The 24,469-nt window shown below is 36.7% G+C and overlaps 1 protein-coding gene across 1 annotated transcript; it reads left to right on the plus strand.

The window, feature by feature from the left end:
• On the plus strand, positions 1-18,677 carry LOC139119856 (glycerol-3-phosphate acyltransferase 3-like). Its single transcript, XM_070683778.1, has 14 exons — positions 1-682; positions 4,649-4,730; positions 6,288-6,418; positions 7,086-7,128; positions 7,724-7,778; positions 7,958-8,023; positions 8,600-8,764; positions 11,695-11,788; positions 14,699-14,814; positions 15,523-15,578; positions 16,354-16,439; positions 16,737-16,865; positions 17,415-17,494; positions 17,937-18,677. The coding sequence occupies exons 1-14, from the start codon at positions 536-538 to the stop codon at positions 18,022-18,024; spliced, it is 1,338 nt and encodes a 445-aa protein (XP_070539879.1). The 5' UTR covers positions 1-535; the 3' UTR covers positions 18,025-18,677.
• Positions 18,678-24,469: the final 5,792 nt, after the last annotated feature.

Consider the following 24,469-nt stretch of genomic DNA (forward strand, 5'->3'; position numbering starts at 1 on the left):
AACTCAGCGTTACAATTATTGTTTTTCTATCGTACGAATCGTACGAGGTCCAGTTCAGTAGTTGCATCCTGACAAAAAGCTCATTCAGCTGCTGCGTCGGAGGGTGTAACCAATACCACAATGATTCAACGCTAGATTGATGCAGTCTTGCGACATCGACTACCGCTTGGTCCGTCTGACTATCCTCAATACTAGAGATTCAGAAAAAGATTGGGTCGGTACCCTACAGGCGAACGTAACATTCGCACGTAAAACCGTAGACTGTAGACTTGATCAGCTGTTCTTAGAACAGCTACTTTGCATTTCGACTTATCAGGTCACGACACAACGGCCGTTGACCCATTACTACGACCTCTATATCTTTAATACTGAATGAATCGCCGGCGCGATGGTTACACGTTGCAGGTGAGGCGGGGAAAACCTTTCCAAATGCTAGGAATAACCACAGAATACGTACACGCGCATTGATTGTCTGTGAATCTGACGACAGAAACTCTATTTACCGCAAGAGTTTTCACAATCACCGAAAGAGACAATGGATCAACAGCTGTTCTTTCTCGTGTTGGGTTTTACACTTACCCCTCTTATGGCCTTTTACGCCATGGTTATAATACCCGCTGCCCTTGGTATCGAAGTGGGAGTTCGGAGAATCTATGTGACAACACTTCTGAAAATTTTTGAGGTGAGCTTAAATCGCTTATATGTAACGGATGTTATTTTCATGTTTAATTTTACCAGTAACGTATTTTTAAGTTTAACAGGTGTTCTTCCATCTGTGAATGCCTCCTTTGATTTCTGGCAGAAGGCCATTGTTTTGTGATCGAGGTCATAAGCAGTTTAGCTCATAGTCATAACACAGTGCTTACGCGTTGCAGGCATTAATATGACCTTATTATATTGGTGCTGGCGAGTTGCTATTACTCAAACACATTATGACACATGGAGGTATTTGAGTAACATAAGAAGCATGAATCAAAGCATAGGATTCACTGAAGTCTTTTCAAGGACAAACCTGGGATTTGTTTTATATCCGATGCAGTCGGTGAAGTTTTTGTGTCTCTTAAGGTTGCTTGCGTTATTGTTCAAACTTTCATTTGGGATCTATTTCTGAAATAGAAATGGTGAACTGTTCATATATATATATATATATATATATATATATATATATATATATATATATATATATATATATATACACACACACACACACACACACACACACACACACACACACACTTATATAGTTGTGTATATATTAAGTTTTTTTCAAAGTTTGACCTTATCGCACTTAGTCAAAGAGACTTCAAAAGTTATTAATTTCAGTCCTTTGATAAATCTATTGTGGGGAGACACAAAGAGGATGGAAGAATTGCCAAACATTGCAAATCACTGTTTTACAGTATGTCTCATATTTGTATACCATTGGAATTTTTTTTGCTCCAAAGTATGGTGCTCATGATCCAATAAAATTTAATATTTAGACATGCATCATACATTGTACATGCCATACTTATTTATACAGTTATTAGCTCCGCTGTCAGAGACGCGGAGCTTATCCGATAGGCTGATTGTCCGTCGTCGTCGTCCGTCCGTCCGTCCGTCAACAATGGTCTTCTTCTCTGAAACCGCAAGTCAGATTTCTTTGAAATTTGGTATGGAGGTTCATAGGAGTGACCTCACTCAAGTTTATTCAAATTGTGGTGAAATTTGCATAATTGTATTTTTGGGGCAATTTTTCCTGTTTTTGGTCAAGAAATCTTCTTCTCTGAAACTTCAAGTTAGATTAATTTGAAACTTGGTATAGAGGTTCCTAGAGGTAACCTCAGTCAAGTTTGTTCAAATTGTGGTGAAATTTGCATAATTGTATTTTTGGGGCAATTTTTCCTGTTTTTGGTAAAAAATCATGTTCTCTGAAAGCGCATGTCGGATTGATTTAAAACTTGGTATTGAGGTTCCTAGGGGTGATCTCCATCAGATTTGTTCAAATTGTGGTGAAATTTGCAGAATTTTTTTTAGGCAAATTTTGCTGCTTTTTGGTCAAAAAATTTGTTTCTCAAAAAGTACTCATCTGATTGCTTTGAAATTTGGTATACAGGTTTCTATAGATGAACTAAATTATATTTATTGAAATTATGATGAAATCTGCAATTTTGAATTTTTTGGGCAATTTTAGTTATTTTTGGTCAAAACATATGTTTCTCAAAAAGTACTGGTCTAACAGCTTTGAAATTTGGTATACAGGTTTTTATAGATGAACTAAATTTGATCTTTTGAAGTTATGATGAAATCTGCAATTTTTTTTTGGGGGGGGGGGCAATTGTTGCCATTTTTGGTCAGAAGATTTTATTCTCAAAAAACTACTCATCTGATAGCTTTGGTTGACATGTTCTTAGGGATGATCCGATGTGATATATTCAAAGTATGATGAAATCTTCAATTGTGTATTTTTGCAGTTATTTTAGCCACTTTTTTCTGGCCACTGCATTGAGCTATCAAAGATTTCCACCTTCTTCATCAACATGTGTCAAAAATAGTTATAAACACAGCGGAGCTATATCGGCCGCTAGGTCGCTTGTACACTTACAAATAAAAACAAACAATTGAGATTGTTTCACCAAAGAATTAATAAATATTGAATAAATTTTTGTGGTAAAACATGCTGTACACAAAAGTGTCATTCATTGTATCAGTAACTACATATAAATTTTTAATTATGTATGATATAAAGTACATTCATTGAAATACACCCGTTACTTCATGTCAATTCAGATCATATATCATGATTCAGTTTTCCATGTGTTTTATCACCTCATCGTCAAAATTAAAAGCAGTATTGGTGATTATAACTTTTATACCATTATAGATTTATATAATTATAAATTATATATACCATTGTGTACCACAACACTGCTCCTGTACAAACTTTAATTTTTGTATGAATGTATAATTCAAAAATAAAATCTTGAAAATTAGAGAAAGTGAGACAATTAGTATTTGCAACATACTGTAGATGATCCAATTCTTAGTTTGGTATTTTATTGAAAGAATTTATCCATTTAAGTTATGTAATTAGAATTCAGAAGAATTCCAATGTTCAAAGTTAACCCAGTACTGATCAAGTGTACATGAGCTCTACAACACATATTCCTGTTCAGGGACATCAAAAACATCCCTGAATCTTGCTAGCATATAAGCAATTTCATTTGTTTAAAGGGCGTCGCTTTCTTTTTATCTCGGGACTAGTTGTACTAAATAATTCATTGTTGAATTCTCTACCCATTGTTTAATACGCCAGTTGAAAAGAGATCAAACACACCTTATTCATATATGATACCTCTGTGTGTTCTGTCAAATAGCCAATAGCACTGCAATTTTCAAGTTTGTTAACAATACATGACAAGGCATTTTTCTCTTAAACAATGTTTAATAACATGTTCTTACAGAAAATCATGTTTGTCTAGACTACAAAGAGATACAATACAGTAGGGATATGGCCAGTGTAGTGTGGCAGTGTACTCACAGTTATGTCTAGATCAAGCAACTGAGATAATTGCCTTATGCATGAATAATCAAGGTTACACGTTCTATGTTGGTTAAGTGACCCTATGAACCTTTAGAAAATGATGACACTCAAAGGCCAACGCAGTATAATAAGAACATGGCTTTATGTAACGTAATGTCTCACTTTGTCATCTTCAAGTTGACTCAGTGAGACCTCTCAGGAAACACACACATTCTCTGTAAAATGATATTATTATTTGATTGTGTCATGTTTGCCTACAGAAACACTCTGCATTGGTTTATCAATGCAAATAATAGGTGTCAACATAGACCCTTGTTTTTCTCGAGGGTCTATGGTGTCAAACTCAATACTTCAAACTTTGTACCGTCCTTTTGTTCAAACAAAGGCAATGGCCAGTTCATGTTGATGTATGCTAGTTCAGCTACAAAAGGACGTACACTTGTATGCATGCTGATATGAATTTTGGACAATATGCTTCAGAAGTTTATTCTAATGAAATGTCATTTACAGGTACAATATTTATGTTCTGCATGCTGTATTGATATGTGTAAACGTGAAAAAAATGTATTCTTTAGATTAACCCTGCCAAGTCCATATTTCACCACCAGGTCAAGATGGTTAAAATTAATGAAACACAACATATTCCATATGGTGTATTTTAACATAATACTGTACATTTGAAAGCTGTTGAAAACATAAATACAGTAAACTTGATTTTTTTTGGACTAAAGATGCTATAACAGACCAAGCCAAGTGGGTGAAAATACGTCATGTTTTGGCTCATTACCGCTTTTTACTGACTTGGCTGATGGGGAGGTGATACTGTCTGGCAGGAAAAGGGTTAAATGTATAATAGCAATTAACTCAGACAGCGTAATGATATAACGGAGTGTGGTACCTGTTTACATGTTCAAGAACAAATGTGCATTTAATTTTATCCTCTGTAATCATTCTGCAAGATGATCTCCACAGTTTTAATTACCAACTCTTGAATTCCTATAAACTTAGCTGTGAGAATTTTTTCTCTGAGATCATGATGCAATGATAACAAATGTCAAATTTTTATGTGAGCAGATAGTTAGATGCATGTCATTTAATATCTATTGATATTTTTTCAACCTGCAGTGGGGTAAACAGAGGATAGCTCGTGCAAATGAAAATAGCGGTGGTGGTGTTGTTAGAAATGGAACAGTGGTTACTGCACAAGGTAAGCTTATTTGGTGTTTTCCCGGATATCAGTTAAAAACTCTGAGTGAAAAATTTTGATGTCTTCAAACTTTTACAAGTTTGAGCTGTAATTCTGCAACATAAAATAAGTATATGTATCAAAAGTCTTTTTCAGCAAACAAAATTTCTCTGCTCTTTGAAGGAATATCTTGAAATCATAATTCCTGTGTGTTAGAAAATACACAAATTAAATGTCATATGAAAATTTCTTGCCTCAAAGAGAACTGTTGTGCATTAATAGCGTTATCATATGGATACATCATATTTGCTAGACAAGTTCTGTTTATAATGAAATACAACAAAGGACATTTTATTCTTCCGCTCATGCGGTGGAAATTCTTCCTTCCCAGGTGCTCTACAGCAAGTTGAATTTCTGTTTAAAATTAACCAGTACAATTAATGGTTCATCAATGTCCCATGTTAGTTTATGTATCATTCAAGCAAAACAGTAACTCATTCATAGGCGTAATGTCAGAGGATATTTTTTCAATATGATTGTACAGCAATTGGTAAAGCGCAAATTGCATTTAGCTTATGCAAAGTTGAGTTTTTGATTCAGAATTTTTAGAGATATCATGGGTAGGGGGGGGGGGGGGGGGGGTGGAAGACGCTGATGTTCAACAATACTAAACTTTGCCTGAAGTGGACTTAGTTCGATCACCTGTTTATTTTTAACCAATTCACTCCCAATTACCTGTAAACAGGTTCACAATCACCTTCGATAAAAATGGCTTTTTTGCCAAACTGTCACGGTGAAAGGGTTATACCAGAATAGATAAAACACCATTTTAAAATGTAACACAGATTTATCCTGTTGTGTACATTACGGACACATTAACCTTAGATACAGACATGTAAATATCATCATAGGTGGCTTGGATCATCCGTGTTGACATTTACAGTTACTCATTTACTGAACATGATATTGATCTAGTCATGTATTACTTGTGTTAATGTTAATACACATGCTCTTGGCAGGTGATCTCTCTAACCTTGGTCTATTGTTAAAAAACTTGGTTTCAATCCAGCTCTCTTGACCTTTACATGAACAAATGCATAATTAGATGTTCTGCCAGTATTCCTCAACCATGTTCGTCAAAGACAATTGCAATATACATGTGGTTTGTTTGTAAAAGTTATCCAAGTGTCTTGTTAGTTGTACTCATTGCCTGTTCCAATGGTCAACTTGCCAAGTTTATTCATGTGCACCACAAAGACATAGTAATTGTTGTCATTTATAGTGGTGAAATGTCACAGTGAATGGTATGAATGTTGCGCTGTTTTGCGTTTTACAAACTTGGAAGAGTGATTACACTTTAGAAAAAAACACACATTGTTTGAAATAGAAAAACACAGTTTGAAATAATAGTTTGATGAATTGATGTATTGTAGTTTGGAAACTGTTGTTTTCTTTCAGGAAGTGTCAGAAGGGTCAGGTCATTCCTCTGGAATGCTAAACATGTATTCATATGTAGATAACTAAACAAGAAAGTCAAATACAATACATTAATTACCTTTTTATTCCCTTTATTTTCAGAGTTGATTGAAAGAAATGGACCAAAAAGTTTGACAGAAGCTGTCGCTGGTGAAAATGGTTCCATTGAAAGGAAATTGAAACATGACTTTCACCTTTCTGACATTTGTTATTTCCTGAAAGGTGGAGTGGAGGTAAGCATGTATATTTTAAACAATTCTACCATCACTGCCATCACTGGTATTGTATTGATTTATTCTGTATTGTAATGAAGCTTTCTAACCAGATGTCTTCTTTCCAATATTTCCCATGCAGTCATTTGATGTTGCAGTATGTACTTGCACCTTGCCATCATTGAATAGAAGAAACTTAAGTGGAGAGATGTTAGATCACTTTCCAATAGCTCTCTAGCTGATTTCTTTTAATGAGTCTCCCACTCAACACAGATACGCAGCATTGATACTCATCTGTCTGTGGTCGAGATCAGAGCTTTCTTGCATGGGAAGAACAACTTGCAGTATTCAAGATTTCCTCTCTGAGAAATCAGTGTATCTGTAATGAATCAAGTAAACAGCATTGCTTTATTTGTCGTTAAATTTAAACAATGAAAAAATATTTTGCATATTATACAATTTTAGATTTGGCTCATCAGGACAATGCAGCACTTGTTACTGTGTTCAGATTTGAAATGTTCCCATGGTGGGAGGGAAATCTTCTTGCACTGACAGGTCCTCACTTTGTTGCCTCATAGCTTGTCCCTCCCACTGCCTTCTCCTGTTTGAATACCTAACTACGACCCTGCTTATGTATGTTCCATTGTATTACCATTGTATTAATGAGGTCACTACTCTTGTTTTGCAGTCAATCATCGATGATGATGTCACAAAAAGATTTGATGCAGAAGGTAAATGATCATGTTCCTGCATTGTATGTCTACCCTGATTTCAAAATTATAGTTTGCAAAAACTGTTATACTTTCCGATTCAAAGAACAATAAGCAATTGTGATGAGATGTTTGCAGAAAGGGATGTTGACATGGCAAATCCTAGTGACTTTTACTGGTACTGTTAGAAGAAGAAGTTTTAAATAAAACTATCTCTTTCATGATTTGTTACCAACATTACTGTTTGGGAACCTGCTGTCAACACACACACACACAAAAATAATTTTGTTTCAGTGTAGGGATGAGCTTAACATGTATTAAATAGAAAATTTGAAACGCACTCTGTTAGAAATGTATAGATATCAAAGTGACACCCGTTACTGTACACTTTGATACTGTGTCAATAAAGAAAGCCAAAGCAAGATACTCTGCAGTAGTACAACCTGTAACGTTTTACAATGGTGTTCTTTTATCTAGTGCTTGTACGCAAATATAATGAATTCAAGCTGAAGGAAAACTGCTCCATGGATAACATAATTATGTATATTTTACTTTCTATTTGTCCCATGATTTTAGATAATGCATGTTTAATTGCTACATTCCCAACTTTTCACAGAATTGTCTTCATGGAACCTTTTAACAAGAACAAATCAAAATTATCAACATTTAAGGTAAGATAGACCTCAAAATTGTTATTCTGTACAATATGGTCATGTCTACTTTTTCAGGATGTGGTCAGCGTGATTAACTTCCAAATAGTCATGGAATGGACATGTCTGTCAGTATGCCATATGCACTGAAAGAAGATATTTATAAAAATGCTAATTTTTACTACCCTTTAATTTTACAGTCTTCGACTTACAGTACTATGGGGTCTAGGGTTTGTGATCAGGTATTTTATCCTCTTGCCATTTAGGTAAGTAATTTTGAAAAAAACTTGTCAATTGTTTTTCTTTCAAAATTGTGAGTGTACAAAATTTTGTTCAATTCAGGGATTCAGTATGGCAGAAAGTCCTCAATCATTCACAAGAAAATCACTTTTGTATGCATCCTTCAATATTGTAGTAATCACGTTGTTTTCATCACTGTTGTAAATTCTTGACATGTCAGAGTCTAGCGTACATGCACAAGTGCAAAGGATTAGTCTAAGTAGTCCTTGAAAAGCAACTGTAAATCAATTTCACTTCGTACATTTCGTACAACCTTAACTTATTATTCAAAATATGGTACAATGTAGTGAGATATAGTCAGTTAGTGATTTTTCCAAAGCTTCTGTCATCAATCTAAATTAATTATCTAAATATGTACATTAATTGAACATGTATTTGTCCCCATTTACTTTCTTTGTCTCACCTGCACCATCTAGACTGAAAGATCTGTCATTCGAGGGCGTTCTCTACCCCCCCCACCATCCCCCCACCCCCCAAGCATAGAGCACCCTCGAATGAAGGATCTTTCAGTGTACATCTAATCCCACGTGATTTGTTTTCAGACTCTCACTACTTGTGATTGGAATCAGCTGGTGTATGCTGTCCTATGCAGTGATTGGCTATCTACCTCGTGGCAAGTTGAAACGTTCCATCTACTGGTACATTTCAACTGTGACAAATCGGATATTGGGAAGGTCTTTGTCAGCATGTGTAACATACCATAACAAGTGAGTAGTCATAACAGTATTCTGAGTGTGGTTGGCTACTTCGTCCTTAGTTAGATCATGTCATAACATAGGGTCTTTCAGGGGTTTTCTTTGTGCTTGTCTGCAGAAAAGGACAACATCAAAATTATATTTTCTGATGAGAAATCTGTTGAAATAATGAACACCATCATGACAAAGAATAGTGAATGAAGTGGAATCGAAAGTTTGTGATGGATTTATGTGCCAAACAAGGGATGGCATATATCTCTTTGGTGTTCAAGTAATCATGTTAGCAATACAGCAGTGTGCCTACCCATTGAAAAACTGAATAAACCCTCATACTTGTACAGTTTTGCAGTATATCATAAATTTTCGATCAAGCATTGTTTTAATGTAATAGCAGGCAGAGAAAAACATTATTTATAGCGTTAGTACACCATAAAATGTTGCTACTTGAGTGAACTGTCTGACCTTCAGTTGCAATTGATTGTGTTGACCCAGCTACTCTATTCAGTGGGTACAGTACCAGACTCTCGGTCGAAGGATGGTCAGTTCAAGACATGGTTGTAGCCAGAGTAGCAGACACGCTATCAGAGGATGGCCAGTTTGAGTCTCTAGCATGGTGTTGTGTCTTTGAGCAAGGCTCCTCATTGCTTCATTGAGTAGTGGGTTATGTGTACTTAATCCAGTGAGTGGGCACTCACCTGTTGGATGATGGAACAAATTAAAAAAAATTATAAACAATTAGGTCACTCTGAACCATAGCTTTAACCCTTTCAATACCATGGTTTGGCCCAGAACCATTGTTATTGTTGGTGACTGTGGACCTGTTTATAGGGAATTGGGGTGAACAGGTTAAAGGACAAAAGCATGTACTCCAGTGTTGTCCTTAGAAGCCGGGTACCGGGTAAATAACCCGGCTGTTTTGCATTTTTTCCCGGCTACTTTTAACGTCATTAGATTATTTTTATAGACTCTATTATAGACCTGTAATTTCGGGATTGCACTGCCAGCTGTTAGACGGCACACGTACACGTACGATCAGCAGTTTCGCGACCCCTTTCCCCGCATGGAACTGCACAAACATAAAACAGTTTCTAAATACCCGTTTGTGGCTTTTTGAGCCCGATCTTTTATTGTTAAATAGTGTGATTGGCTGATGGACGCGCCTATGGTGTTGTCTTTGTTACGAGCAGTGTAATTGGTTTGATTAGTATGAAGGTCATCTTTTAGGTCATGATTTTTAGCGATGACGTCAAAAAGAAATGTGGTGTCGACCACTGGCATCTTGCCGATGGAAAATTTTTTCCCGAAGAAAGCCCGTTCGAAAGGTATACTTAATTCCAAAAATATATTTAGTTTATGTATGAAAAACTTCAATTTCGCTGAATTTGTGAGAAAAAAGCGCCGAAAAGATGTGATTTTGATCGACGATTCGAAGTTCATGAGACTGCAGCTAGTTTTCCGCCGCCGCGCTGGCTGCAAACGTCACGGTCACTACGAGTATGATCTTCTTAACAAGTCAAGTTATTCTCAGAGCAATACCGACATTTTCTAGATTTAAAACAAAATGAGCTAGAACTGATTTTTTTAGAAGCAACTGTTTATTTGAATGGGTATTTTTTCATTGATTATTTTTACGTACTAGGAAACCACGGTCACAGGCATGTGTGTTGCTGAACGTTGCCGACCGGCGCATCATCGTCACGCGTACGGCTCACGGCTTCACCGTGGCGCTGATCCCCTGGCTTCAATTTCCGACTGCGCCTCTCCATGTTGTCCGTGTTGGGTTGCCCGATAGTGTATTTCGATGGACCCTCTGAATCATTTTTTTCACGGACTCGTGGAGCAAATTTGAAAGAAAATAGAGTTGTTTCCTTCCGACGACATGCTGCATATCTGCTTTGATCAAAGCTGGGGACAGCGAGACGCGTTGATCGTGCGCGGTTTGCATTTAATTTGTTGCTACATTTCTGTCAATCACTCACTTTGTGTCAGAAGTTTCAGAAACTATCGCTAGCCTGAAAATTAGCAACGTAGTAAGTTCATAGGCACAACTGACATGGTAACGTACCTCGGACTCGACGATGCCGATTTTTCAGACTACACTCAGAGAATCCGAAACTTTCCACACAAAATGAATGATTGACAGAAATGTTGCAACACTCACTCATCTCACTCATCTCACGTACTCGTCTCGTCTGGTTGTCGCCTAAGCTCAGTCGCGGAGAGTCCTTTCGCAAACATTTTACTATTATCGTTTGCGTATAGAAAACTCATAACAATGAAAAAATGGGTAGAGACTCAATCCAATGCGTAATATTATTACGTATTGATCGACTCTACGCATTTTTTCTTTGTTATGAGTTTTCTATATACACATTTTTTTCGTAAATGCGAACACTGTAACAGTGAATTATCTTACCGATGTTTTTCATAACAAAAGCGAATTTGTTTTGATTAGAATAGAATGAGTTTGATGGTTTTGGGGAAACTACTATGTGGTAATGAAGAATGGGAAATGAGCAATGAAATGAGCAGACAGCGGGTAATTTAAGATTAAATGTTACATCTTCACTGCAAATAAAACCATAAGTGTGTCATACAAACAAAACAAAATCATGTTTGTTTGTTTTGTTGTATGTGAGCCACGTCTAAGACACAAAACAAAAGTACTGTTTCAGTCTCAGGTAAATGTCACCTCAGATGCCACCAGAGAACACCATTTCCACTCCAAAATTTCATTTTTCGCCTTGCGAGAGGGGGGACACCCCCCTCTCGCGCTCTTCCCCCCTCGTTCGCTACGCTCACTCGCTGCTCGTGTCGCTTCGCTCCCTCGCAGTCAACCCGTCTACTTTCTTTAATTACCCGGCTACTTTTAAATATAAGGACAACACTGATGTACTCAATTGTTGCAAAACTAACCTTTGTCTCGTTGTATTGTTTTTCAGGGAATACAGAGCTGCAGGAGGTGGAATCTGCGTAGCCAACCATACCTCACCCATCGATGTCATTATACTTGGTGGAAACAACTGCTATGCTATGGTGAGTCTCACTTTGATAGAAATACAGAAACAGGAAGTAGTTCCAGTGTTTCTATTCTCCAATTAATTAAAAAGATTCTTAACAGTTCAATCATTCACCTTGGTAATGTCATAGTCTATATTTGAAGCCTGTTTAGCAGAAATCAGGTGTACGTAACATTCACAGTGTTCGCGGTGACTTTTTCTCCTCGCGTATGGCATACGCATTAGTCTGCTAAAATTGCGTAATGGCTGGATTTGAGTGCGTAATTTCACTTCCGCACTCGATTGATGAAAAAACTGACTGCAAAATACAATGTGCCGTTGAATAAACCTACACTACATATTCGGATTGTACGATGTAACATTATTTTAATGAAAACAGTTTAACGAACAACTTGAACAATGTTGAAACGTAACAGCGAAGGTTAGACATGCGACCGTCAAAACACATCGGGCAACCCAAAAGTTAGAGTTATGGCAGCTTATCCAGACGGTTTCTTGACGTTTCGGCACCAAGTCGTTTCGGCCCAAGACGTTTCGGCCTTCGAATTTCAGGCCCCAAGTCCGACGTGTCGGCACCGCAACCCAAGACGTTTCGGCACCACTGAAGGCTACCTATGGGAACTAGTGCTGGAGCGTAATGTTACAAATCAAAGTACTAAAAAGTACAGTGTCAACTAACATTCACGTACATGCTTTAATATTTGTGAGAACATGGGAAGAGACCGTAAGAAAAAACTTCATATCATTTGCAAATCTGTGACACAAGTTTATCGATATCAATAGCCGCCGACACGGCAAAAGTTTGAAAGCGGTGACGAAACAGCACGGCAAAATTCACACAAAATGCACATAAAGTACTGGTCAGAACGCAAAGGTCACGCTTACGAATATGACGGATCAGTCAATTACTGAATAGTTTGAAAAAAAAATCGAAACACAGATGCCAAAACGTCTTGGGTTGCAGTGCCGAAGTGACTTGGGCCGGAAATTGAGAGGCCGAAACGACTTGGGCCGAAACGACTTGGTGCCTGAACGACCAGTTACCATTCAGACACTTCTGCAGTGTTCAAAATTTATCGGGATTCCGACGAGCTCTACCGATGAATCATTTTTTTCACGGACTCGTAGAGCAAAGTTGAAAGAAAACAGATTTGTCTGCTTCGACGCCATGCTGCATGTGTGCTTGATCAAAATTTGGGAACAGCGAGACGCGATGATCGTGCACGGTTGGCATTTATATAATTTGTCGCAACATTTCTGTCAATCACTCACTTTCAGAAACTATCGCTCGCCTGAAAATTAGCAACGTAATTTATAGGCACAGCTGACATGATAACGTGCCTAACGTGATAACGTGTGGACTTTGATGCCAATTTTTCAGACAACGCCCAGAGAATCCGAAACTTTCCACACAAAATGAGTGATTGACAGAAATGTGTTGAAACAAATTTCGTCTGGTTGTCGCCTAAGCTCAGTCGTGGGGAGTGCTTTCGGTGTTATTCTTTGCGTATAGAAAACGCATAACGATGAAAAAAATGCGTAGAGAGTCAATTTCAATGCGTAAATACGCACGATTTTTGCGTAAACGCGAACTCTGATTCATGTCATAAGGAAGGTTGAAGTTTTCATTTGTTTATCTGTAGACATGGATTTTGACCAAAATGAAAAAAAAAGCTCTCAACATTTTACATTTCCATATAAGAAGAAGAACATTGCAAAGAACCTACAAACCAGCTTTAAAATCTATCAAACAAGTTGTTTCAGAGATGTTAACAAACATTCCCTTGTTGGCGTTGTTGCCTTTTACACATGAGGAATGCCAAAGTTGGAAATTTCTGTATTGTCGGAAGATACATTAGAGAAGATAAACATCAGTATTGCTAATGGATATGCCTTCCTGGGAAAATGCTTGCATCATAAAGTGTGGTATAGGGAACTTACACACACCTTCAATATACTGCATCACTACAAGTGACTGAGAAAATCTAGAAAACTTGGATATTACCACGTAGATATCTTAAATTGTCTGTCAGTTTTCAAAGAGATATTTGACCAAGTCCTTATTCACATTTCACCATCAAGTCAAGTTGGTTAAAACCAATAAGGCATAACATGTCTAATATGTTGCATTTTAACAATTTAATGGAACATTTGAAGACCCCTGAAGACAAAGATACTATAAACATAATTTTTACTGACTAAACATTCTGTAACATGCCATGCCAAGTAGGTGAAAATACATTTAATAAGTATAACACCATAGAGCTTATTTGTGGCTTCACAGATGGGAAGTGACAGGACTGGAAAGATAAGTCTTAAGTGTTTTATTGTATTGTTTAATTTGTAATCTCTGATATATCCATATGTGTAATGATACATCAATCTAAGATTTGGCATTTGATTCATTGTGGTCATGGATACGTTGCTCAGTCACAGACAACATGGTTTCTTGCTATAACCATAGTTTTACCGTATGTGACACGTACATGCAGATTGGTCAGAGACAAGGTTCTTTTGTGCCATAACCCATGTTTCTATGTTGCACATATCTACAGATTGGTCAGAGACAAGGTTCTTTTGTGCCATGTTTCTATGTTGCACATATCTACAGATTGGTCAGAGACAAGGTTCTTTTGTGCCATAACCCATGTTTCTATGTTGCACATATCTACAGATTGGTCAGAGACAAGGTTGTTTTGTGTCATAACCTATGTTTCTATGTTGCACATATCTACAGATTGGTCAGAGACAAGGTTGTTTTGTGTCATAACCTATGTTTCTATGTTGCACATGTCTACAGATTGGTCAGAGACAAGGTTGTTTTGTGCCATAACCTATGTTTCTATGTTGCACATATCTACAGATTGGTCAGAGACAAGGTTGTTTTGTGTCATAACCTATGTTTCTATGTTGCACATATCTACAGATTGGTCAGAGACAAGGTGGCTTCTTTGGTATGATGCAAAGAGCTTTCAGCAGAGCGGAATCTCACATCTGGTTTGACAGGTCAGAGATGAAAGACAGACAGGCAGTGAGTAGAAGGTGAGTCCATGTCATCACTTGGATGTTTAGTTTGGGTTTCCATCCACTCAACCACAGTCAGAATAGTTGAAAAGTAAATGTAATTAAACTGTAACATAGGAGAAACAAAGTACAACTTTGCATTAAGAATTAGTTTTGTATTCATTTGACAATAGATAAAGTGACGGAATATATCTTATAAAAGACAGAAGTCACACCAAAAGAGTTGTAGTTATTAGTTTGTGACTTTCTTCAACTGGACAATACATAACTGAAGTCTGGTACCTCTAACTATCATTGGATTTTGTTGATTAATTTTGAAACAGTGCACTGTCTACATATTACGCTATATGCAATATTTGTTAAATGCCTCAAAAGGTTGACCATTTCTTATGGCCTTTAAAGGATCCGCTTGAATACTTCAGTGAAAATTGACAGTTAAGGTTTCTTATTATCCAAATTTCCTCATATTATTTCACAGTATGTGCAAAATTTTCAAGATTCTATACAGAGAAACATTCATCACACATTTTTTTTGAAGCTTCAAAGATTGTATGTATTCTTTTATACATCTTCAACTGTATTTTGAAGGTAGCATGACTGGTGTCAAGTGTCCAGAAAATAGATGAATGTATATCTCTCTAGACAGAAGTCATCAAATCTATACATGTCTTATGAGAAGCAATCATTTCACAAGAATTGAAACTTCAAGTCTCTTTTACATTCCAGAATGAAGGACCACGTCGAAGATCCTAACAAACTGCCAATCCTGATCTTCCCAGAAGGTACAGTCACCAAATCTTCTGTATCAATAATATATGCATGTAATCGACCTGTGTTCTTACAGTAAAGCATTTCCATTCAAAACTTCACGCATAGATTGATGTCCAATATCATCAGCAATATCATTAAAAAACACAATGACATATTGCTTGGCATTCATTCTGCTATGATTCATGATGGTAACTTCTGCACATCAACCTCTCAATGTATGAGCTTTAAATCATGAATGTATTGAATACAGATAATAAATCTAAAATAATGTCTATGAAGAGCACATTTGTTCAAATTAATACCAGTATATACACTTATATGTATGGATTTCCAAATATTTTTACTGGGATGTCTTCCAATGTATGTATGTATATCCCTTTAAACTAAAGCTTACAGGGAATTTAAGATCAGTGTTTACACACACATGTTCATCACACACATTTTCTTCTAAAGTACATACAAAGTACATACATACGTCTTTCCTAAGACCCGAAAGACTTCCATGTTTTTCTAACCAGTAATTAAATGAGTCGGCAACTTTAATGTCTGCCTTATCAACACATTTTGTATGTACTTTAGGAGAAAATGTGTGTGATGAATATGTGAGTGTAAACACTGATCCTAAATTCCCTGTATCTTGCCCTTCTCTCACATTTAAAATCTATTTATAATGTTACCAAATAAAAATCAGTCAACTCTATTTGTCTTGATTTTTTGAGAAACTAAGAAGCCAATCATGTAGAAAAGACAGTTCATTCATGATTTCCCGCTTATTAATGTTTCCAGGCACTTGCATCAACAACACGTCTGTAATGATGTTCAAAAAAGGCTGTTTTGAGATTGGTGGTACTATATATCCTGTGGCCATCAAGGTGAGTGTACAAAGGAAACATCAATACAGTTGCTTTGTGGATTTACAAGAGTCGTTTTTGGCATTTTAATCTTTTTGCAAAAGAATGACTTTATGACAGTGTTTATCCTATCGTACTCTGTGCATTTCTGTTAGGCTTGCTTTTCTCTGTCTTGGGGACTTTTTCAACCAAATTATGTCAAGGTCAAATGTAACAAGTCACATAATCTGATTGGCGTTCTTTAGCCGTATTCTGTTCCTTGAATACCTCTCCATAGACTCTTCTGCTGAATTCTAACTCTTTGAATTGTTCCTGCAGTATGATCCAAGATTTGGCGATGCCTTTTGGAACAGCAGCAAATATTCCTTGCTAGAATATCTGGTAATGATGTTCTCAAGCTGGGCACTAGTCTGTGATGTCTGGTATTTACCACCCATGACTCAACAGGTATGAACATTTTCCAGTTTCTGTGATATGTAATTTGTGTGTCTCATCTTCCTTACAGGAACTTTGATATCATATATCTACCTCACTTGGTAGATACAGCTGTTCAATGCTTTTGCCATTGATAGCTGTCACTGTATGTGTAGCTCCTAATGTACAAGAGAATCAAGCATTGGAGGCAGATTCTTTGTTAATGATCTATGTAAACTGTTGTTGTATTTGTCAAAGACCTTTCCTGTATGCTGTACTTACAATAAGAGTATATTTGACTGACTTAATGTGCACTTCAAAATAGTCACAGTCATGGTGGAACATACCTTTTAACTGTCTTTTAAATTTCATCTTACCTGGCAATATTTTTTTTTTATCATTGTTAATATTCTATTTTTATCGGTGTTTGATTTGTGCAATGGCATAGACTGAAAGATCCGTCACTTGAGGGCGCTCTTGAGTGAGGGATCTTTCAGTCTAGCAATGGCACTGTTAACATATACACGCATAAACATACTGCAAACATGGCAAATATTCTAACTTTGTGGCTTCATTTTATAGGAGAATGAAACAGCTGTAGAGTTTGCAGGCCGAGTCAAAGCTGCCATTGCCAAACAAGGTGGTCTCTTGGATCTAGTGTGGTAAGTATGAAATAGTGAAAAGTTTTTATACAGTAAATCACAGCTGTAACTTCATTGTGAATGTACAGAGACTCAGAGTGGTTTTGGGGAAAGGAAGTGGTCATGTGTTCAAAGTTAGGTGACTTGTTGGCTGGTATGGGAAGGAATGTGACTTTGAATCACAAGAACCATAGCACTGACATCAGATGTCTTCAAAATGACGGAAGATTCCGTGTCTTGTGAGAGAGTTTGTGCATCAAAGCAAAATATTGCACAATACACAATCACGAAAATTGGCATAAAACTGTGCTTTCATTTTCTATGCCGAATATACGTACAGCTTTCTCACATGAAAGGGAACAAAATGAATAGAAATTCCTCTGAACTTGCATATAACTGAATATGCCATTATGTAAGATGTTTAGCAGCAGATCCTTGATTATAGTTGTTATTTTCTCTGCAGGGACGGACAGCTAAAAAGACAACAAGTGAAAAGTTCATTCAAGGAAGAAAAACAGGCAGAATACAGTAAACTGATCACAGGAGAGTGAGAGACAGAGAAAAGACTTGAACAATTTAAAAAATTAACTTCATCGTCATTTAATAGAAGCAATGGGTGAATATTACTCCGTAGAGTGCATCTTTTCACAGACATAGTCAGTCCTTTGATATTTTATAATGAAAGACAACAAATATGGTTTCTGCTTGTATTCTTCAGAATTTGAAATTGGTGCAAATTATATGAATTGAATTGTATGTGACTGCAAAATTGCCACATTGATTGATGAAACGTATACAGTAAAGCATTTTTAGGTATGAAAAAATTGTAAAACTTTGTTTTAAAATATTGTCAGAAAAAGGTTTGAAAGGTAACACAGGTAAGTTAATATATATGAATATGTATAAAGAATGTTTATTGAAAGTGGAAAATGTTAAGACATAAAGAGTTTTTGATTTCAGAATTGAATTTATGAGTATGGGTATGTAGAGTTTACATTTTGTAAAAAATCAAGTTTGTTTGAAAGTCCTTTTTTGGCAGCAAACTTTATCATTGTAGATGTTAGCCTAAAGGATTTTCCATTTTTTTTGCAATAATGGTTTTGATGCTTTCATAAAATGGAATGGCAAATGGATGTTTTCAATCCAGGCATTACAAATTTTGAAATTTACATACTCAAAACGCACATTTTGTAGACAAAGAAATGATTGACTAAAGTAAAAATCTGTCCAACTCACAATGTTATGAAACACTAGTAACATATTTTACAAGAGACAATAGAGGGCGCTTTGCTTCACTGGTTATCCCAATATCACTTTCATAATTAACATGGCCTGTGTTTGTTTGTCGTAGATTTTACTCATAACATGGACTGTAGCGTTGAATGTTAGAAAACACTCCTTGACCAAAAATATTGTTTTAAGTGTGAAAGAAGCTCTATTTGAACAATTTTTTTTTAAATTTGGAAGCTAATTGTAAGTTTGGCAAGACTCAATATCAGTGATGTCATATACTGCACACTACATCACGTGATATTATGCACCTCAGAAGTAACTCATCACCATTAACTATTTTTCAATATGATTTTCTCTCTATCAATGGACTACATCTTTATGCGCTTCTCAGCTCCTTCTTTAATAAAACAAAGTCAATAATGTTGGAAAAAAGTAATGGTTATATGATAAGGAAAAGCGACAATGAAAGACAAGCTATTGTCTTGACAAGGCAGTTTTTCTGCTTCTTCGAAAAGTCAAAAGCAACGAATTTTTATATGAGAGTTTGTTTCTGTCTTTCTTACATAAGTCCCAGGGATCCTTCCAAGACATCCATTTTCTGAACAATTTCATTAATTACACCACCACTGTGGACCCAGGGTGTGTGGTAGTACCTTGTTGTTTTCAATGTAAGTTCCAATACATTTGTGAAGACCCTTGCTTTGAATGCACTTCAGTCAAATCATCCGACTGGACCTAAAGTCAAAAGAAAATTTTGAGAAAAATGTTTGGCATTATAAATTGACTACAATTTGCATTTAGCAATGTGAATTAGAGTGTTGATGTGCAGACATGTATACACTCATTTGTGTGTGTTTTTGTAGAAACTGAAATAAGTGACTGTAAGTTAGTGGTCATCACTATTGGACAAACGTTTACCAGCTCTAGAGTAAAAATATGACTTTGTTGGATGTATTTCCTGCATGTACTTCCTTGTTTATTACTTCAGACTTCATCGATTTGCTTTATGTCATCATTGAAAAATGTATCATAAACTAAAGGTACCTTAGTGACCATATGTCATCACCTTGGAGAAATCTCAGTTTTGCTTGATTGTCGTGAACCTAGTACATGTATAATGGCATGTGTCCAAAGTCAATCAGAATGAAATTACATCATTTGCTGAAGCTACATTTTACACTTATCCACATACTTCAAATGGCAATCAAGGAAAGATAACAAAACAGACAGACAAAATATTGTAAAGTTTTTGGGATGGAATTTTTTGACTGTAGGTAATTTGGTGAAAAATACTTTTGATTCATCCATACTACATCACATGAAGTACTTTGTGGTCTGCTAGTGTGATACCAGACTCAGTGATGTGATTAAAAGTCCAGTAATGTAATGCTGGTCTCTACCATCAATACAAAAATAAATCACAGCAGCCAAAATACCTTCTCTTTTAATAGATATACTGTCATTTTGTATTTGACATGTCTGTTTTTACATATGTCAAAATTGTTAGTTCTTAATACTTTTAATATTGACAAAAAACTGGCATTTTTTCCGATCTTTAAGTTTTGTTTTGTACAAACATTTGAAGGTGAAATGTGTTATTTACGTCAAATCAAGGTTTTCTTTACTCTAATAGCTCCAAGAAACACATTAATATTTGAACTAGTTAAACCAAAAAGAAATCTCAAGGAAACAGTTGATAGTTCTCTCTGAAATTGAACTTGATATTTGTCAGAAGTAAGAATGACATTGCTACAGGAATGAGCACATACCAAGGCCTGAGAAAGAAAACAATATGTTTGTATTAAATAGTCTGATTCTGATCAGATTGGCATTGTCCCAGAACTCTGTTGACTGTTCAGTGTTATTATCGCTAACGGTGTGAAATTCCACAATTTTAAAGGTTTACATTTCATATCCGCCCTTTGTGTAGAGAGACAATCAAGAGAAGGTGTTTGATGGACAAACTCCAATGTAGAACTAACCTTGTATCTAATCCCCTCCTACTAGAAGTGGATAAATGGGGTGTAATAGACAGAGATATTGTTTCATGAAGATCAAATGCAGTGTCTTGGCCAAGAAAAACAGCAACTAATACAAACTATCTTCTAAAATCCCCAAATCACCGATATGTACACCCTTGACAATGATGCAATTAAAGCAAAGTAGTTCCCAAGCACACCTGTCCCCCTGTAACATTCGCGTTCTACATCATCAGCGACACCCTCCAACCTCAACAAAATGCTCTCTACCAGGAGACAGAAAAGATGAGAAAGCAATGAAAATTCCTGGTACTGTCTGGAAACATTAGTAATTTACCCCGGTAATTTGTTAATTAGCTGGCGGCTAACCTGGCAAAATGAAAACCTTGGTGTATTGTACAACAAGACTCGTTTGGCATTCATGTCTAGGAATAATGCTTAACAGCATGTAATACATCGACAACATTTGAGTTCATGGTCCGTTCTAACCCGCGTTCTAAAAACAGTTTTATTTATGTATTCAATTTCTTTGTCCATACATTACGTTAACTAATGCTTTTACATTCAATTTATCTGTCTGTGTATCTATTTGCCTGTCATAGTGAAAACCATTTGTAGATTTGGAACCAATTAATGACCAAAAACATAACACCGGAATACACGTAAGTACAAACTACACCGCTATACGCATTCTGACAACTTGCAAACCCCGGGATCTGTTCTATAAATGGCATCACAAGAATTTCATCAGAAATGTCATTGCCTATACACATTTAACAGTAGAGTGACTGAAGTGAGCTGAAGCATACTACTTGAGTCAACCGTGAAGTCAGCTAGCTGCCATCTGATAGCCCGACTGACACATTCTTGGCCGGCTGCTAGTAATATATCTATAGTCGCACTTGTTTTAGTACCTATTTATAATAATGTGACGTCATAGGTCTTATGATACATTCGAAATACTTTGGCATATTGTGTTTTAATCTTACAAGGTTGATACCACTTGAAGATATGTACACGAATAATGAGATGCACGAGGGTTTGGAAATGGAATGACATGTTATGTGGTAGAAGTGTGTGAAATGTAATATTCTTTGTGAGGTACATATGTAAATCATTCGGTTTAATACCGGGATAACACGTCACCAATTGAGTAACTTCTTTTTATCGACAAAAATCTTTCAAAAGGGACGAAGAAGGTCTCATTAGTAACGAAAACAGTGGTACTAGTGTCAGGATTTCACTGATAATGTTGATAAAACATTTACACGACAAAAGATGATGATGATGATGATGATGATGATGATGATGGTGATGGTGATGATGATGATAACGACAAGAATGATGATGAAGATGATTATGACGTCGACGATGATCGCGGTGACGATGTGAGGATAATGATCACAGTACTTGTCGGCAAGTCCGCTCTGCGCCTACGCGGCCTATACACGTGTGCAGATATCTTGGCTTGACATTGTATGTACATTGTATAGGCCGCGTAGGCGCAGAGAGCAATTGCAGTCAACAAGTATTGAACTGTGTTTCATATCATTGAATGGCAACCCGAATGGCTTGAACTTTATTTGATACATTGTATGGAAACATTGAAAACAATTATCAACAGTTGCAGCTTCTGCCCCGTTATAAGGCAAACTTGATGTTTTTTACGAAAATTTAATGGCATTCATACAGTTTAAGCTTTTTCTAGATTAAAGTCATAAAATGCGACAATATGGTTCTAGATTTTGTTTAGGACTATTGGAATATCAAAAGTTTAGGAACAAAAATATTTTCAGATCCCCCACTTATAGGCAGAGCAAAACTTTCAAGCCGCCCCCCCCCCCGACTCTCAGAATTTTCGAATCCCCATGAATTCCTCCAGCCCCCTCACCATTTTTTATGAAAGCTGCCTAACATGCGAGTTCAACATTATCAGAGACCCTTCAACCTCAACAAAATGCTCTCTACCAGACGAAAAAAAGAAAAAACAATGAAAATTCCTGGTAATGTCTGGGAGTACTACTAATTTATCCCGGTATTTTGGTGTTTAGCTGGCGGCAAACCTGGCAAGCAGAAAACCCTGGCGCATTGTACAACGAGACTCGTTTGGTATATATGTCTAGGGATATTGCTTAAGATCATGAAATTGAGTCCATGGTTCGTTAGAAAAAACGTCCTATTTATGCATTTAATTTCTTTTTTCATACATTATATTACCATGCACGGTCCATGGCATTTTAATTGGTCGAGCTCAATCTCGCGACTGCCCACAAATACACAGTAATGGTTTGTTTACATGCCCGTGACTATGAATAATATCTTACACATAGTGACTTAAAGCTAAAACGAAAATTGTGATTGTACAAAGACTGTAACAATTGTTACAATCGTAACTTGACCTGCAATTTATCTATCTGTGTATCTATTTGCCTGTCACAGTGAAAACCATTTGTAGATATGGAATCAATTAATGACCCAAAACAAACACCGGAATATTTAATACAAACTACAGCGCTATGCGCGCTCAGACAACTTGCTAACGCCGGGATCTGTTCTATAAATGATGTCACAACAATTTCATCAGAAATGTCATTACCGATACACATTTAACAGTAGAGTGACTGAAGCTGAAGTGAGCTGAAGCATTCTACTTGAGTCAACCGTGAAGTCAGCTAGCTACGTTTTTGTAGAGATCGTGCCATCTGATAGCCCGAATGACACATTCTTGGCCGGCTGCCATTAATATATCTGTAGTCGTACTTGTTTTAGTAATGTGACATCAGAGGTCTTATGATATATACGAAATACTTTGGCATATTGTGTTTTAATCTTACAAGGTTGATACCACTTGAAGATATATACACGAATAATGAGATGCACGAGGGTTTGGAAATGGGATGACATGTTATGTGGTAGAAGTGTGTGAAATGTAATATTCTTTGTGAGGTACATATGTAAATCAGTCAGTTTAATACCGGGATAATACGTCATCAATTGAGTAACTTCATTTTATCGGCAAAAATCTTTCAAGAAGGTCTCATTAGTAACGAAAACAGTGATACCAGTATCAGGATTTTACTGAGAATGTTGATAAAACATTTACATGACAAAAGATGATGATGATGATGATGATGATGATGATGATGATCACGACAAGAATGGTGATGAAGATGATTATGACGTCGAAGTGTCACGGTAACGATGACGACGATTGTGAGGATAATGATCACAGTTACTTGTTGGCTGCAAGTCCGCTGTGCGCCTACACGGTCCATTGACGTGTACAGATACACTTGTTGGTTTGACCATAGACCCTATGGAGAAAGTCTGTGGTTTGATATGTATGCATGTCTAAAGGCCGCGTAGGTGCAGAGAGCGGAATTTGAGTCAACAAGTATTAAACTGTTTTAATATCATTGAATGGCAACCCGAATAGCCTGTACGAAAAACTCTAAGTTTGCACCACAGGCGTTTGGAGAGCTATTCAGCGCTGGGACTATTCGCCCCATAGACGAGTGTATTTCTCGCTTCTGTACACTCGTCTATGGGGCGAATAGTCCCAGCGCTGAATAGCTCTCCAAACGACTGTAGGTTTGCACCACAGGCGTTCTGTTGTGTGGGTAGTTTGTAAAAGTGTAGTTTATGCCACATTCCGACGTTCTGTTCCGTAGCCTTATCACGGAAGAGAACGTCGGAACGTAGCAGAAACTACACTTTTACAAACTACCCACACAACAGAACGCCTGTGGTGTTTGCACATAGAATATCTGCAACGTTGACGGTC

This window comes from Ptychodera flava, chromosome 20 (assembly GCF_041260155.1).
Source record: "Ptychodera flava strain L36383 chromosome 20, AS_Pfla_20210202, whole genome shotgun sequence".
In the NCBI taxonomy this organism is placed as follows: domain Eukaryota; kingdom Metazoa; phylum Hemichordata; class Enteropneusta; family Ptychoderidae; genus Ptychodera; species Ptychodera flava.

Coding starts and splice junctions, on each gene's coding strand:
- LOC139119856 (XM_070683778.1), top strand. CDS start 536: ATGGATCAACAGCTGTTCTTTCTCGTGTTGGGTTTTACACTTACCCCT. Junction 4,731..6,287: donor AACAGTGGTTACTGCACAAG/GTAAGCTTATTT, acceptor CTTTATTTTCAG/AGTTGATTGAAAGAAATGGA. Junction 15,579..16,353: donor AATCCTGATCTTCCCAGAAG/GTACAGTCACCA, acceptor TAATGTTTCCAG/GCACTTGCATCAACAACACG.